This window comes from Pongo abelii, chromosome 9 (assembly GCF_028885655.2).
Source record: "Pongo abelii isolate AG06213 chromosome 9, NHGRI_mPonAbe1-v2.0_pri, whole genome shotgun sequence".
NCBI lineage: Eukaryota > Metazoa > Chordata > Mammalia > Primates > Hominidae > Pongo > Pongo abelii.
Genome location: NC_071994.2, coordinates 68,664,396 through 68,679,973, shown reverse-complemented (window position 1 = coordinate 68,679,973; position 15,578 = coordinate 68,664,396). Strand labels below are relative to the sequence as shown.

The window sequence follows — 15,578 nt, the reverse complement described above, 5'->3', positions numbered from 1 at the left end:
GCTGGGCCAGGGATCACAATCCTGCCATATGTCTAAACCTCTCTCCCTTCTTTTACCCACTTCTGAGCCCAGGAGGAGTTCAGATGTATACATGGCTCCTGAGCCCTGGACACTAAAAGGTTAGACAGGTCTGCTTTCCTAGGCAGAAAAAAATTCACCAAGGAAAGTAGGTCCTCCCAAGCCTAACCAGGTGTGGTCTTGTCAAGTGGAGCCTATACATCTGATTACTCTGGTAATAATAAATACCTTCCTCTTTCCTGTTTATTACTGAAATCTTCTCTGTAGTGGATGTACTACAGCTCCCAAATAAATGCTGTAGATGCAAATGGCAAAGAAGAGCACTACACAGTTCAACGAGACTCATCTACCATCCACACTCTGAAGAGGATAAGCTGCAAGATGGGGAGGAATGGTCGACAGTATGGGACAACAGCTGCCAGAGTGCCCAGTCTCCTTTTGGCTCTCACACCTGAGAGATGCTGTTGGCCAGGCGAAATGACATTCTTTTTGCTCTTTCATTCTCCTGAAAGAAAAATACATATTTGGCATTAAAATAGCCAAATGTAGGATTTATTAACATGAAAAGGCTATGTCAACATTGCAGTTCTGCAGAGTCAACGTATTTTATGCTACCCTACGAATGCAGCAGTAAAACTTACTGAAGCCACTAAACATTGTATGCTAAGTACAGTAAACAACTGGGGATGGCTGGTCAGACCCTGGCACACAGTAGGCAGGCAAAATATTTCAGTGGAATTAAACAGCCCTGAATGGACATTTCTGGTCTACACAGGTGGGACCAGCCCAAAGATCAGAGGAGCTCTCTCTGCTGCAAGCAATACCTCTCCTTCCTTATCTACACCAAGGGGCTAAGAAAGATCCCTTCCTTTCTCTCTCAAACCCAAATAGAAACCAGGCACTAAGACCAGGTAATTCCCTTCTTAGGGGCATCACAATCACAGTGTAGTGTAACCAGCACCAAACTGGGAATCAGGACAACTGGTTTCTCAGCCCAGGTCTGCTGCTAAATGCTGGGTTACCCTGGGCAGGGACAGGTACCTTTCTGAATTTCAAGTCTCATGAATAACTGGCATTGATGAGCCCTGTACTGCCCTGCCTTCCCTGGGGGCTAAGGGGCTGGAAGTGAGGGTTCATTGTCACCACTATCTTTTTGCGCCACTCGAACAGCTTCACCTTAGGTTGCTGCTTGGGTGCCCCTCTGCTTGCCTGATCACCGCCCACCTGCTGCCGGCTGGCAGTAACTCTTTACCATATGTCGTCGCCGCCTCTTGGGTTGGATGCCCTCCTGCATGTAGGGAGGCCACGGGAAGCCCTGGGGAGTGGAACATCCACTCTCACTAGACACCTCCTCGGAGTCTGAGTCCTCCTGCCTTGGCTGGGCAAACCGTTTCTCCGGGTAGATCTCCTTCAACCAGCCCTCAAAGAACACTTCCAGGCAGCGGCCAGCCTCTGCAACCTCGGAGTCAGGCTGATGGGGGAGGAGAGCAGTGATGGTCTAGCCCGTTTTTACCAGTCCATCTCTTTCAGGTCCCTCAACAGCTACACAGAGCACAAAGCCTGGCGGGGTGTCCTGAGGTGTCTGGAACTTGACATTTTTCTCCTAGGACTCAGGAAAACTAGTTTGGTAGCAGCTCTTATAGCAGAAGTGACCCCAACAGGTATCCACAGATGGCCACTCACTAGTACCTCCCCTTTTTCCTGAGTCCATGCTGAGGCCTGAGTGTGGGAGAGAGCTTTTAAACACTCACCACAGCAGGCCCCCAAAATCTGCTCCCCAGTCCTCATGGCAGCCCAGACCAAACCTAACCTCCCAACCCTACCCACCCATGACAGTCCTGGGGTTGCAGGGAAATAGGAGAGAGGGAAAACAGGCAAGACATACATAATTGAACTTAGCACAGTTCCAGAACATGAGGCGCACATCTGATACCACCTCCTCTGGGGTGGTATAGTGAGCCGGGTCCTTCTTTTGCAGCTTCCTCCGGATGATTGACAGGTCCATGGGCCTCTTGATAATCTGGTAATAATGCCGGGCCTTGGGGGAGGAGACATGAGGAGAAGGAGGCAAAGGGAGTGAGAGAAGAAATGGAGGTGTGGATAAGAAAGAAGAAGAAATGGAAAATGAGTTGAAATACAAGTGAAAGAATAGGAGGAGGAATGATGAGGAGCAGCAGGAAGAAAAGGATGGAGAAAGAAGACAAAGAGCAAGGGAAAAGGAGGAATGTGTCACCTGTCAAGTAGGATCTGATACAGTAGCAGTTGTGGTGGGGGAGGCTGGAATGGCAATGGCCCTACGGTCCCCTGGACTATCCACAAGTTAATATTGTCACTACTCCCAGTGGCCATGCTCTGAGCCCAACTTGGGAACCATCATGCTGCCCCATGGCCTGGGCCCTCTGAGCAGAAAAGACAGTAGCAGGCAGAAACAGCATGGCCTTCCTTACCAGGGGGCTGACAGGTTCATGGAAGGGCAGGCTGAGGTTATTGCAGCACAAGGACAGTACCAGCTTCTCACACTTCTGCAAAATCAGAATTGGCAACAGAGTCATTTTGTTCTGGTCTCACCTCAGTCTGAACTAAAGATGTTGACCCTGATAACTCCCTGGCTCTGTCCCATAGGATGCCAGCTGCCATACTAAGGTGAAATTCAGGTTCCCAAGCCAGAGGAAAACTGCTAGGAGAAGGAAAATTACCCAAACACCCCTGGGCCAAGTTGTCAGGCATAGCACAAAGAAAGGTATCCAGAAAAGCCCCTCATCCCCTCTGAAAGGCCTCAGACCCTGTAGGCAGAAGGGGGCTGCCAAAGGCAGGGAACCTTGTTTCCAAAGACTCCTCCCTACCTTCTGGTCATACATGCTTAGGCCAGGAGATGCCCGCATTCCAGGCTGGTTATAGCGGGCATTCTCACAGTCGTACTCCATCTCGGGCTGGGTCAGGCTGCGGCACAAGGTACACACCCATTCTCCCCTGCAGGGGCAGGTGAGGCCATGTTAGGCCTCAGCACATTGCCCAGAGCACCCTTCCCTCTCCCTCTGCCCTATGGCAGGCATAAGAAACTGAGTCCCTGGCCTTGCCATGTAAGAAATGGCTTTCTAGCCACAGGCTTGGAAGAAATTCAATAACTCAGAATTTTGTGACTCTAGAAAAACAGGGGTTAGGGGAGGCTGGGGTAGTAGTATAGGCACAAATCCACATGCAAGAAGAAGGTGAGAAAAGAGGTAGAAATGAAGTCAACCAAATGTCAAGCATCCACTTGTCTGTGTGCAGAAGATACCCAGGCCCATTAACTCACAGACCTGCAATTCAAGCAGGTCCAGAAGAGGGGAGTAAGCCCATCCTGGGAGCTCTGTGGGCCTGGCCTGGAATAATCATCCCTGAAAGGCAACCCTACTAGCCAGGTGATGGTCCTGGACTGGCATGACTCACCCTGGGAAGCTGAGCAAGGCTGGCACATGGCAGGAGAGGTGGAACACTTTGGGGCAGCGGTCACAGCACAGTAACTCTCCACCATTGAGGCAAACAGCACAGAAGTCCTCATTCTCTATTGGGGCTGGGGGGCCCTTCTTGGCTCCTGGGGTTCGAGGAATGAGTCTGTGTTCTTCAGGAGATGTGCCCTCCACTTCTGGTGGCCGCTGCCCAGCCAGAGAAGTGACAGTGACCTTTCTTCCCTCCAGACCTGGGGCCTGGGTGGTCTCAGACAGTCTGTCCTGGCTGACCTTGGGGAAGAAGTAAGTCTGGGCAGCCAGAGCACAGAACCAACAAGCTCTTGAGGGAGGGGAGGGAGAGACTGGCAGGCCCTGCGTGCCTACATGAGAGCAACTTATTCCAGGACCCCAAGCCAGCAAGCCCCATGAATGCCAGGACACCTCCCTCCTAATATGCATCTCACAGGCCCCTTGCAGCAGGGGACAACGTCTGGCCAAGCTGCAGCCCCAACAGAGACTCAGGAAATGTCCCAGAGTCAGAATTTGGGCAGTAGCAAAAAGAATAAGCGCTTAGGCTGGGCCAGGGTTTAAGGCCAAGGCAAAGCAAAGTGGTACCTTAATGGACATGCTGGAGGACTCAGTGCCACACTCGATGATCAGTAGGAAGCTCCCATCCTGATCATTCTTCTGTGGCTTCAGTTTGAACACAGGCATCTCTCCTGAGGAGGCAGCACAGATCTTGAGTCGCTCCAGTCGCACATAGGGAATCTTATGCTCGCTATTGAAGGCTCTGCAGTAAGACAGACACCCCGGGGTCTTGGTTGGATCCTCCTCGGGTCCCAACCTCTAAGTCAGAAACATCCATGATCCCTGTGATGATTAATATTGAGTGTCAACTTGATTGGATTGAAGGATACAAAGTATTGATCCTGGGTGTGTCTGTGATGGCATTGGCAAAGGAGATTAACATTTGAGTCAGTGGGCTGGGAAAAGCAGACCCATCCTTAATTGGGTGGGAACCATCTAATCAGCTGCCAGCAAATATAAAGCAGGCAGGAAAACATGAAAAGGAGAGACTGGCCTAGCCTCCTGGCTATATCTTTCTCCTGTGCTAGACGCGTCCTGCCCTTGAACATCAGACTCCAAGTTCTTCAGTTTTGAGACTCAGACTGGGTCTCCTTGCTCCTCAAGCTTGCAGACAACCTATTGTGGGACCCTGTGATCATGTAAATTAATACTTAATAAACTTCCATATATATATATATATGTGTATGTGTGTATATATATAATATGGAAGTATATACACACACACACACACACACACACACACATATATATATATCCTACTAGTTTTGTGCCTCTAGAGAACCCTGACTAATACAATCCCCAGCTGAATTGCTACTCCAGATCCTCTTGGATCTGGACTCTGAATGTGGACTCTACAGGTCCACATTCTGCCCTCCTGGCCCAGCTCTGCATAGCCAGGCCCTGTCAGCCACCCTATGGTGTAGTCCTGGTCAAAGACAGGAGCTCCCTGAAGTGCAAGGGCTGCACCCAGAGTGCATGCCTCGTGGTGCAGGAGCCAGGACATCCTCCCACAACCATCCCAGACATCCGCTTGAAGGTTGAGGGGTTGAAGAAGGCAGTTGCAGACAAATTTCTTCCACTTGTAGTTAATTCATCAAGGGTGCTTCATCCCTGTGCCAACAACATCTCAGGAAGTGAAGTCATGGGTGGGAGGGAGATTAGCCAGGAGGCTGTTACCTGATGCTCTGGTTCTCTTTTGCATCCAGCTCTAGGGCTCCTTGTTCAAAATTCTCACACTCTAAGGCAAAAGACAAACAAATACCTGTGACACACATTTGTGGCAACAAACCCCGTCAGGCATACCTTCCACTTATATCTGCTATTCATACCTTTGGCCACACACCTGTCATACAGTAGTTACCTACACTATAGTCATTCATAGTGGTGACATGTCTGCCATGGATCTCCTTCTTGAGAGAAGGAAGCCCACCTTCTTTTAAGAAGATGAACACAAGTAACACTCAGAGGCTGCCTATGGGTGAGTGTTGGGTCAGGCACTGATGGGCCAGTTTCTCACCTTCAAGATGAGCTCAGAAATCACTTGTTCTCAGTACACCAGTGTTGCCTCCTCTGAGGAGTCTTTTTGTCCAGCCTCTGCCCTGTCAGCCAAGTGCTGGGATTCCAGCAATGCTTGAGAATCCAGCTCACACTCCATGGAAAAGAGGCTCCCAGGGAGTTCTCCTCTGAGTATGCAGTCTATGGAGATGGGCAGGAGGCAGTGGTGGGACAAAAGGATGAAACTAGCATCCAACCAGCACCAGGCACGGTCCTAGGCACTGTACATGGGCAAGCAGGGTCTAAAAAGTTTAACTGCATAAAATGCAGAGTTACATTATTGTGTGTAATAAGAACCAATAATTTTTCAGTTGGCCTTTCAGTCAGTATGGAAAAAAAAAGGAGAAAAATGATTTCTTTCGTTTTCATTTATTACACATATAGGAAACAGACTAATCATTACAAATTAAACACGCATCATACATTGAACGAAAAAAGTCCCAAGTGATCATCAGGGAGTCGCTTCCTGACTTCCCAACTAGCCCTCACCTTCCACAGAAGAACAAACTTAGCCTAGCCTGGTTGGAGAAGGGGCATGGGAAGCTGAGAAGCAAATCAGAACTAATCTCCAATGGTCCAAATTCCCTTCACTATGAGGCACAACACAAATCCACATTACTGTCAGGTACCAGGAAAATCCTTACTACTCAGAGGAAGTTATCAAATGATTTCACTATATTTATTGGTCCCAGTAGCCTATGAAGTAGGTGTGATTGGCCCCATTTAGAGAAAAAGAAATCAGTTGAGGGAGGTTAGGTATCTTACCCGGGATCACAGGGAGAGAGAACTGGTTTACTAACTTCCATCTATCGGACTCCAAAGTCAGACATGCTCTTTTCCCTATAACATTTTGTCAAGGCTAGCCCTCCTGGGCTGAGTTCTGTTTCCCCCTAGGTATATTGCAGACCCCCAGGACTCTTTGCATGGGGAGTGTTACAAAAAGAGTAAGTCCTGGCCATGCCTAGATCAGCCATGGCCACAGTGAGGGAAGCAGAACAGGTGTCACTAAGACAGATCCGGAGGAGAGAAGTAAATTCAGCCTCAGAGAGGTGCACTGCTTCCCCAGCTTAGAGCTTGTCTGCTGGCCTCTCTCACCTAGAAGTGCTGAGTCCATCTGCTCAAGTCTGTGGCCAACACGAAGGGCAGGCTGCTTGAGTCTCACCTTTTGGGTTCTGGTACTGCTGCAGAGCTGTAGATGTGACCACTGGCGCCAGTGGAGGCTTCTTCACAGAGAGGTTAATTGGCTCCTCCAGTTCTGAGGGGATGGCCAAGTCCCTGGGAGCATCCAGACCAGGGACTATGGGACCTTGTCCCAGTGAGTCAGTGAAGCGAGTGGAATCCTCACTTTCCATCTTTCAAAAGTGAGATGTCAACAAGAATCAAAGAACTCAGACATGGTTGTCATTAGTGGTCTCAGAACTGTTAAGCTAAGGTCAGAATAAGGGTCCCAGTGGCCAATCTTTTGCCCATTGATGAACAAAGGAAGTTTGAATAGCATTTCCCCAGGACTTACCTTACACAGAGCATTCCCCAGGGAGGGATCAGCCCCATCTCCGGGGCACAGGCTCCCTGAAGTTCGGCCAGAACTGGAGCTGGACCCGGTTTCTGGCTGCCTGTCAGAAACTGGAGGGATGCTCTGCAGAGGACAAGTTGCCAGACTCGGCACAGCCTGGGTGTGACCAGACATTAGGCTGGGCCCAGCCTGAGGGTGATCACTTGCCAGGCTTGCCATAGCCTGAGGGGAGTCACTTATCAGGTTGGGCATGGACTGCAATGTGCTATGCACAAGGCTGGGCACAGTCTGTAGGTGACTGGTTGTCACGCTGGGCATGGCCTGGTTTTGAACACTTGTCAGGCTGGACACCATTTTGGGGGGAGCACTCAGCAGGCTTGGTACTGCCTGGGGGGCACCAGCTGTCAGGTTGCTCACACTCTGGATCTGTGGCTCTAGGGGCCTCTCCAACCTGGTAGATGACAACTCCATCTCCAGAGTGTTGGAAAAGCCCATGATGCTCACCGAGGTGGAGTGCTGCAGGAACAGAGACAAGGGGTAGAGTCAGGCTGCTAGCTGGGAATGGAGGGAGGGAGAGGAGGGACCCAACCCACAGGAGCTCCCATGCTCCAATTCCACTCTGGCTTCAGAGTCTGGTAGCTGCCAGGAACTCAGGCAATGCACGAAGCCCTGTTCCTCTTCCTGAAACCAAGGAGGCTGCTAGGCTATGACACAGAGAGAGAGGCACAAGCGGAAGACTGTTGTGTGTGTGTGTGTGTGTGTGACAGCAAGAGTGAGAAAGAGAACTTATTGCCTGACCTGAGGCATGTACACACACACATACATACACACAGTCAGCCACATCCCTCACCCCAGTCTTGTACCTAAGCAAAGGGTCAGGCTGTGGGACTGCCCTCTAATTTCAAATTCCCCTCTGACTACACCACCAGTGGCTTCTCTTCCCGTCAAGGGATGCTATAGAATAGTTTCTGCTATACAAAAGTAGCAGGGGGTTGAGAAGACTCAAACTCTTATCTGCCTCAGACCTTCTTTGAGAGAATGCCAAGGCTCAGAAAGTTCCAATCAGTCCTGGGGAACCTGGGTCAACTCCAGGGCCTTCTTACGTGGTTGTTCAGATCAACTCCAAGCACTAGTAGCATTTGATGTAGGCTTTAACCAAGATATTTGAAGGTCTTTTCTGGCCCTGGTATACCTGCCAAAGATATTCCAAACCAGAAGCAGAGAACATCAAAGCAGCTAAATCTTAATATCACCCAGTCCGTACAATCATTGGATAAGGCAGTAATGTTCTGACTCCAAAATTATTTTCTTACATCTGAGGAGAAGAGATGTAAAAGGTTTATAAAAAGAAGTTGAAGATATAGATTTCTGTACTGAATCCATTCCATTTTTCAGATTGAAGAGACAGATTTAGGGAAAAGGAGGGAGACTGGCTCTAAATATAATCTTCAGGAATGTGTAAGTTTCATATCCCTGCCCTCTAAAAAAAAAGACTAAATATATAACAATTTCACGTCTTTTGAAAAACAAAGAGAAAACAGGGATTAGGCATATCTATCTAAGTTTCCAAAATCAGTGTCTTGAACCTGTCATTTCTTTCCCCGTTCACATTTTCACAGGAAAATAAATACTTCAAATACATTCTCAAGTTTCAATATAAAGTTACTAAAGCTATTTTGCCGTGAAGACTGTCCTCATCTCAGTGAAAGTCACTCCTAGTCATTCAGTTCTGCAAGTCAGATCCTATGAAGGAGGCATCAGTGAAGCATCCCTCCTGCCACACCCAAGCTAATACCAAGCCCCATCAATTCTACCCCTTAAACATCTCTCAAATATACCCACTAATTCTTCCCTCTGCTGACAGTGCCCTAGCCTAAACTACTTTCACATCTCCCTAGACAACAGTAGTAGCCTCTTCAGTGGAGAAATATTTTCAAAACACGGATCCAATCACATCATTTCTTTTCATAAAACCCCGCAGTGCACTCCATTCTTCTTAGAATAACTGCAAAAATCCTTAACAAGACTCCCGAGGCCCTGATGACCTGTCCTCTGTCCTCCTTTGTAGCCATAGCTCATTCAATAACGCTCTCCTCATTCTCTGAACTCCAGTCACTCATTTTTTCCAGTTCCTGAAACATACCAAGCTCTCCCTCCACCCACTATCCTCACCCCCTTCAGATGGACTGCTTTCTCTGCATAGAGGATTCTCCTACCCCTGCCCTGTTCCACTTACCCTTCAGAACTCAGCTCAACTGACATTTTTTGCCAGAAAGCCTTCTTTCATTCTCTAGTCCAGACCAGGTTCCTGCTTTTATGCTCTCATATGCCTTGTACTTGTACTTTCAGCCTCATACCACAATCCGTGGTATCATTTGATTAATGTCTGTTTCCCCTACTAAAGTGTAAACTCCATTAGGGTATGGATTTTTATCTATTTTGCTTACCCACTGTATTCCTAGACCCAAGAGTAGTGTCTGGATGAATAAATGAATTAATGAGCTGTTTAAAAATTCAAAACAACACTAATACAGGACTGTTTATTCTACAAATCTTTAGCCAAATGAACAGCAGCTTAGGTCTACTGACAACTTAGTCTATGAGTTTCTCTAAAATAATGATTATTTTTATACAGCTAAAGTTTATTGAGAATTTATTATATGCAAGGCAATTTGCTAAATGTTTTACATATATTACTTTATTTAATCCTCACAATAACCATTAAAGGTTAAAAGAAACAATCCATGTGAACATTTAGAACAATATCTGGCATACTGTAGATGCTCAATAAACCCCAGTTGTTTCTACTGCTGCTTCTATTATTTTTATTGTTATTATTGTTGCTGCAGACCTAGTTTTACACTTGACAAAGATGAGGCTCAGAAGGGCATCTTAAGTTTTTTCATGTTATTGTAAAACATAATTTTGTAGATTTCCATTTCTCTTTATTGTTTGTACACTGTATATAGAAATACAATTAATTTTTGAATATTGACTTTGTATAGACCTTGCTAAAGTCACTCTGGGATTTTCCTTTGGATTTTCTGTGCACACAAATCATGTCCATCCACGAATAGTAAGTTTTTGTTTTGTTTTTCTGAACAGGGTCTTGCTCTGTCACCCTGGCTGGAGTACAGTGGCACAACCACAGCTCACTGCAGCCTTGACCTCCCAAGCTCAAGCAAGCAATCCTCCCACCTCAGCCTCCAGAGTAGCTGGAACTACAGGCGCATAACACCATACCGGCTACCTTTTATTTTTTATTTTCGTAGAGACAGGGTCTTGCTATGTTGCCCAGGCTGGTCTTGAACTCCTAGGCTCAAGCCATCTTTCCACCTTAGCTTCCCAAAGTGCTGGGATTACAGGCATGAACCACCACGCCCATCCTGAATGGTAAATCTATTTTCTTTTTTTCTTCACATTTGTTTTTCTTGCCTCACTCCACTAGCTAAGACCTCCAGTACAATATTGAATACAAGTAGTAATAGTAGCCATCCTAGTCTCATTCCTGAACTCAGAGGATCCTTTCAATATTTCATCACTAAGTAGATTTGATGTAGATTTTTTATAGATTTAGATCTAGATCTTCGTTGGGCATGGTGGCTCACACCTGTAATCCCAGCACTTTGGGAGGCTGAGGCGGGCAGATCGCTTGAGCCCAAGAGTTCAAGACCAGCCTAGGCAAATATGGTGAAACCCCGTCTCCACAAATGATAGAAAAATTAGCCAGGCATGGTGGCATGGGCCTGTGGTCCCAGATTCTCTGGAGGCTAAGGTGGGAGGATTGCTTGAGCCCAGGAGGTTGAGACTGCAGTAAGCCAAGATCGTGCCACTACACTCCAGCCTAGGCAACAGAGGAAGACCCTGTCTCAAAAAAAAAAAAAAAAAAAAAAAAAGAGAATCCAGATCTTTGGTACCAAAGCTACAACTTAATTTTGACTTGTCTCCCTATATACCTCTCTGGGCTTACTCCCCTTCACTATCTCTCATATTCTGTTCTATTTCTTTTCCTTCTCCCTCTTCTCCTCTCTCCCTGCTCTCTCATGAGCTCCTTCTCTCTCTTCCTGTCCTGCTTTCTTTTATCATCTCTTTCTCTTCTTTCCCTACCTCTTTCCCTTATAATTTAACTGCTTTAGTAAGGCTTATATTTTCTATTCTTAATTTTAAACACAGATGAGTTAAATATCTTTTATCTCTCCAAAGAAAAGTATGCTTTTTATATTTTCCTTAGTAGTTTAATAGTGTTCAGTTTTTTAAAAAGCTTCCATTTCCTCCACAGTCTGACTGCCAAGACAAAAAAGGTTGAAGTGAAGCAAGGTGGAAAGAATATTTAAACCAAATTGGGTAAGCTAGGAATGAAGCCCAGCTTAAGGGACCAAGTCCAAAAATCAATGGCTATCTCAAACATGCCCAGGCCTGCATTCCTTAACATCTCCTTGTTGTCCTAGTTATGCACTACCATAGCTTTCTAATATTCTATGTTTCCTTATCTATGAACAAGAATACCCAGTGACTATTTCATTCCGTTTTGCAATATATGACAGTCTAATCCTTTGCACTGCATTCTTTCTCCTTTCCCCTATTCGACATGTATGTTTAGTGCGGTTTTGGCGTTCATTTAATCTACCCATGCTGGACATTGAGAATTATATAGATGTCTCTTCTTAGTGAGATCCTTGTTGCCAAGCATTAAGAGCACTAAAATCCACGTGAGACCACCCAAATAATAATGGTCAGGTGCCATACGTCACAAGATATGCACAAGATAAAATCCCCAAGGACAAAACTTCCCAGATTAGGGGTAGAGATCATATTCGTGGGAAATTGGCTCTCCTGTCCTAATTACCTATTGCATATGTGAGTTAACATAATGATAGGGGAGAGGAAGACATGCAGACTGAGCTGTTGAAAAATTGTGGAAACTAAATGGCAGTTTATTTTGAGGTGAACCTGATGAACTTGGTCCTGTAATGCCCAGAAGACAATACGAGGTTAGCAATACATCCCAAGATATTGCGTACTTGACTGATTTCTTTCCTTTTCACAGCCACAGCCAATCTCAAGGAGGCCAATGCTATCAGGAGAGAGGGTGAAGCTCTGGTAGTATTAACAAGAATGTGGAAAACTTCCACGGAGGAAGGGACTCAGAGAAAGTGCTGTGAGAAAGCCAGCCCAACCCCATTTTTACAGGCTATGCAGACACAATGGCATTTCTGAAACCTATATATGCTATGTGTTAGTTATTTTTATACTATATCAGCTCTCTAGAGTGAAAGGTTGTAAAATATTAAAACAAAAGGTACTTATTTCATGTACAAAAAGAAAAAGAAGATTTGAGAACCTCCATCCTAGTCTGTTGCTAGTGCTACAAGATGGGTGGGGGCAAGGGTAGGGCCAACTTTCAGAGCAAGGAAAGCAGGCTGAGTCTCCAGGGCCTGGGAGGAGAGGAAGCACTTCTCGAGAGCATGATGGGATTGGAAAAGGGCTTGAGAGCGTGGCCAGGTTGTCTGACACTTGGTGTCTCCCATGCAGAAGGGAGCTCACTTGTCAATGGAGATGATACCACCCGCCCTCTAGACCCCAGGATTGTTCAGAGGTCAAATGACAGGAGGTGAATGTGTATTTCTAGCTATAAAGTATGTAGAGGGTTATCATTGAGGTTTCTAGGCTGTCAACTATGTAACTGACACCTTGACTTCATCTTTACATACAAAACCTCTATATTTCATGAAGGAAAATGTATATTTTGAGATTCACAACTGAAAATAAACTATTTTCTAGTTCAGAGAGGAAGAGTCAAAATGCCAAAACACATGCACTCTGATAATCAGCTCAGGTCATCTTTGGGGGATGAAGAGAGACAACCCTGAGCCTACAGAGCCCCCTCTTACCTCCCTTAACTAGCATCTCCTCTCGCTCCTCGTTTCCCTTCCCCCAAACTGTGTGTCCCCGTCCCTGTCCCTTTCCTCTTCTTGCCTCTTTTTTGTCTCCTTATCTTTGTCTGCCACCTGTCTGACTTATCTGAAATTACCTCATCTATTAATTTAATGGATTCAGTTAACCTATTTAACCTACCTGTCTTTACCACCTAACTTGACAACTTGCCTGACCTACGACCTCCCTGAATTGTCTGACTTTCAACCTCTGCTACTAGTCACCTATGTGACCCTGCACCCATCTAACCTGAATTCTGCTTGACCTGGGCTCTGTTACCTGCTGCCCTCTCTCTCTCCTCACTCTTACCACCCAGACGTGTTTCTAGAGTTCAGTGTGTTGACATTATTATTCTAATGATTGCCACATGGTATCGTCAAAATTCAGAGAAAACATTGCTCTTTCATTTTAACAGGAAGGGAAATTGAGACACAGAGTGATTACCTAGATTTCCCAAGCTCATACAGGATCCCAAGACTAGGAATCTGGGACCAGCCTTGAAAACAGGCTGGCTGGTCTTCATTCTGTGCCAGAAGCTAGAAAGCTAGTGCCCTAGTAAGAAATGATTGAGAAATCAATAAACAGACACTTAGTGCACATGCCCTGAGTTTAATATAAATTTCAGGTTCTTACAGCAAGATAATATTGCTGGGGATAAAGTAATGCAGATAGGGTGGTGTTCCACATAAATTAATTTTCCAGTTATCTGAAACATACCTCTTTCAATAACAAAATGCAATTGGCTTAAAAACATTATTTCGAATGGGAGTACTTCTAAAACACTTTACACGCTCTTCTGTCTTATTAAACAGAGCATAAGGAGGCTAAGGAGACCATTTCTTAGTGATATCAAGGAATTTGGATGAACCAATAAGTAATTCAGTGATGCTTTCGGGAACTTCTAAGAACACAGGGCTTAGCTTGTTCTTTCAGTGAATGACCTCATACCGTGGCACTTTTCCAAGTGATGTTTCTTGTCTTCTCCCTTGTTAGCTGCCCTTATAGAAATCTTGACTCCCTGCTTCTACTCTGCTTACTACTATAATGTAGTTAAACTAAAACTTTCCCAAGAAAACCATATATTTAAGCTTGCTAGATCAAGAACACCGGCTAGATACCCACATACGAGTTTATGATCTCCTACAGAATATAATGCATAGGTTTTGTGATGGCTGTTTTTGCTGCTGTTCTAAAGCTTTGCCTGGTCACTTCTAGTTTCAGATTTCTGTTCTAGTGGTTAAAGTAATCAGAAACTGACCACTGTGTAAATATGCAATAGAAAAAGGGACCAAAGATTTGGGAGTTGTGTCTTGGAAACACACTGAAGGCTTTCAGTCTAGCTAAGGAAACAAGAGAGAGGAAAACAGATTGGTGAATTAAATCCTCAAAATATGTGAATGCGCCGGGCGTATCACCTGAGGTCAGGAGTTCGAGACCAGCCTGACCAACATGGCAAAACCCCGTCTCTACTAAAAATACAAAAATTAGCCAGGTGTGGTGGCACGCGCCTGTAGTCTCAGCTACTCAGGAGGCTGAGGCAGGAGAATTGCTTGAACCCAGGAGGCGGAGGTTGCAGTGAGCTGAGACCATGCCACTGCACTCCAACCTGGGTGGCAGAGTGAGACTTCATCTCAAAAAAATAAATAAATAAATAAAGTGAATGCTTCTACAGCTTCAAGATTAAGTAGACTGGTTTAACAGTAGCAGATCTTGAAACAACAGAATCAGATGGCTGAGGAAGGGACTAACTTTTCTAGTAAGCAGTTTCACATGTTGATTTTTTTTTTTTTTTTTTTTTGAGACGGATTCTTGCTCTGTGGGCCAGGCTGGAGTGCAGTCAGATGATCTCAGCTCACTGTAACCTCTCCACCTCCTAAGTTCAAGTGATTCTCCTGCCTCAGCCTCCCAAGTAGCTGGGATTATAGGTGTCCACCACCATGCCAAGCTAATTTTTGTATTTTTACTAGAGATGGGATTTCACCATGTTGGCCAGGCTGCTGGTCTTGAAATCCTGACCTCCAGTGATCCACCTGCCTCGGCCTTCCAAAGTGTGGGATTACAGGTGTAAGCCACTGTGCCTGGCCCTCACATGTTGATTTTTAATGGCAAAGTTGTTGCTCTTGTTGACAATGAGTGTTCCTCCATCTCAAGAGAACGCTCTTGTACTTATTAAGCCTGTCACTATGGATGTAACTATGCAGATATATGATAACTTAGTAAAGTCAAATGAGAAAAGGTTCATGGGTGGTGAAGAGAGAGAAGTGAAAAGTGCCCAGTGCCCTGATAATCCAGGGAGGACAGAAAAAGCAAAGAGGATCTCAGAATCTGAGGTAGAAGAAAGAGGAAAGGAGTAAGTGGATTCTAGTAAGTCTGAAGTGAAAGCCAGATGAGTGGAACCCTCAAACCCCAAGGCTTGGAGACTCAGGAGAATTTGGTCAAAGGTATTTTGCCCAGGCCAGTGTAGGAAACTGACTTAAAAACGTTATTTTGAATACAAAATTAGCCAGGCATGGTGGAACACGACTGTAATCCCAGCTACTCAG

General features: G+C 45.7%; 1 protein-coding gene across 8 annotated transcripts in view; it reads right to left on the bottom strand.

Annotated features, from left to right (window-relative positions):
- Positions 1 to 349: 349 nt before the first annotated feature.
- TRIM66 (tripartite motif containing 66) overlaps positions 350 to 15,578 on the bottom strand; it is a 61,652-nt gene continuing 46,423 nt past the window's right edge. For 7 of the 8 annotated variants that reach the window (XM_054524714.2, XM_054524712.2, XM_063728156.1 and 4 more), the window contains 10 exons: positions 7,102 to 7,617; positions 6,751 to 6,940; positions 5,211 to 5,271; positions 4,062 to 4,236; positions 3,448 to 3,737; positions 2,862 to 2,988; positions 2,466 to 2,540; positions 1,904 to 2,056; positions 1,271 to 1,489; positions 350 to 523 (listed from right to left, as the gene is read on the bottom strand). In XM_054524714.2, coding sequence (XP_054380689.1) covers positions 464 to 523; positions 1,271 to 1,489; positions 1,904 to 2,056; positions 2,466 to 2,540; positions 2,862 to 2,988; positions 3,448 to 3,737; positions 4,062 to 4,236; positions 5,211 to 5,271; positions 6,751 to 6,940; positions 7,102 to 7,617 — 1,866 coding nt within the window. In that variant the 3' untranslated portion in view covers positions 350 to 463. The remainder of the gene's footprint in view (positions 524 to 1,270; positions 1,490 to 1,903; positions 2,057 to 2,465; positions 2,541 to 2,861; positions 2,989 to 3,447; positions 3,738 to 4,061; positions 4,237 to 5,210; positions 5,272 to 6,750; positions 6,941 to 7,101; positions 7,618 to 15,578) is intronic. The other variant, XM_063728157.1, reaches the window with a different exon arrangement.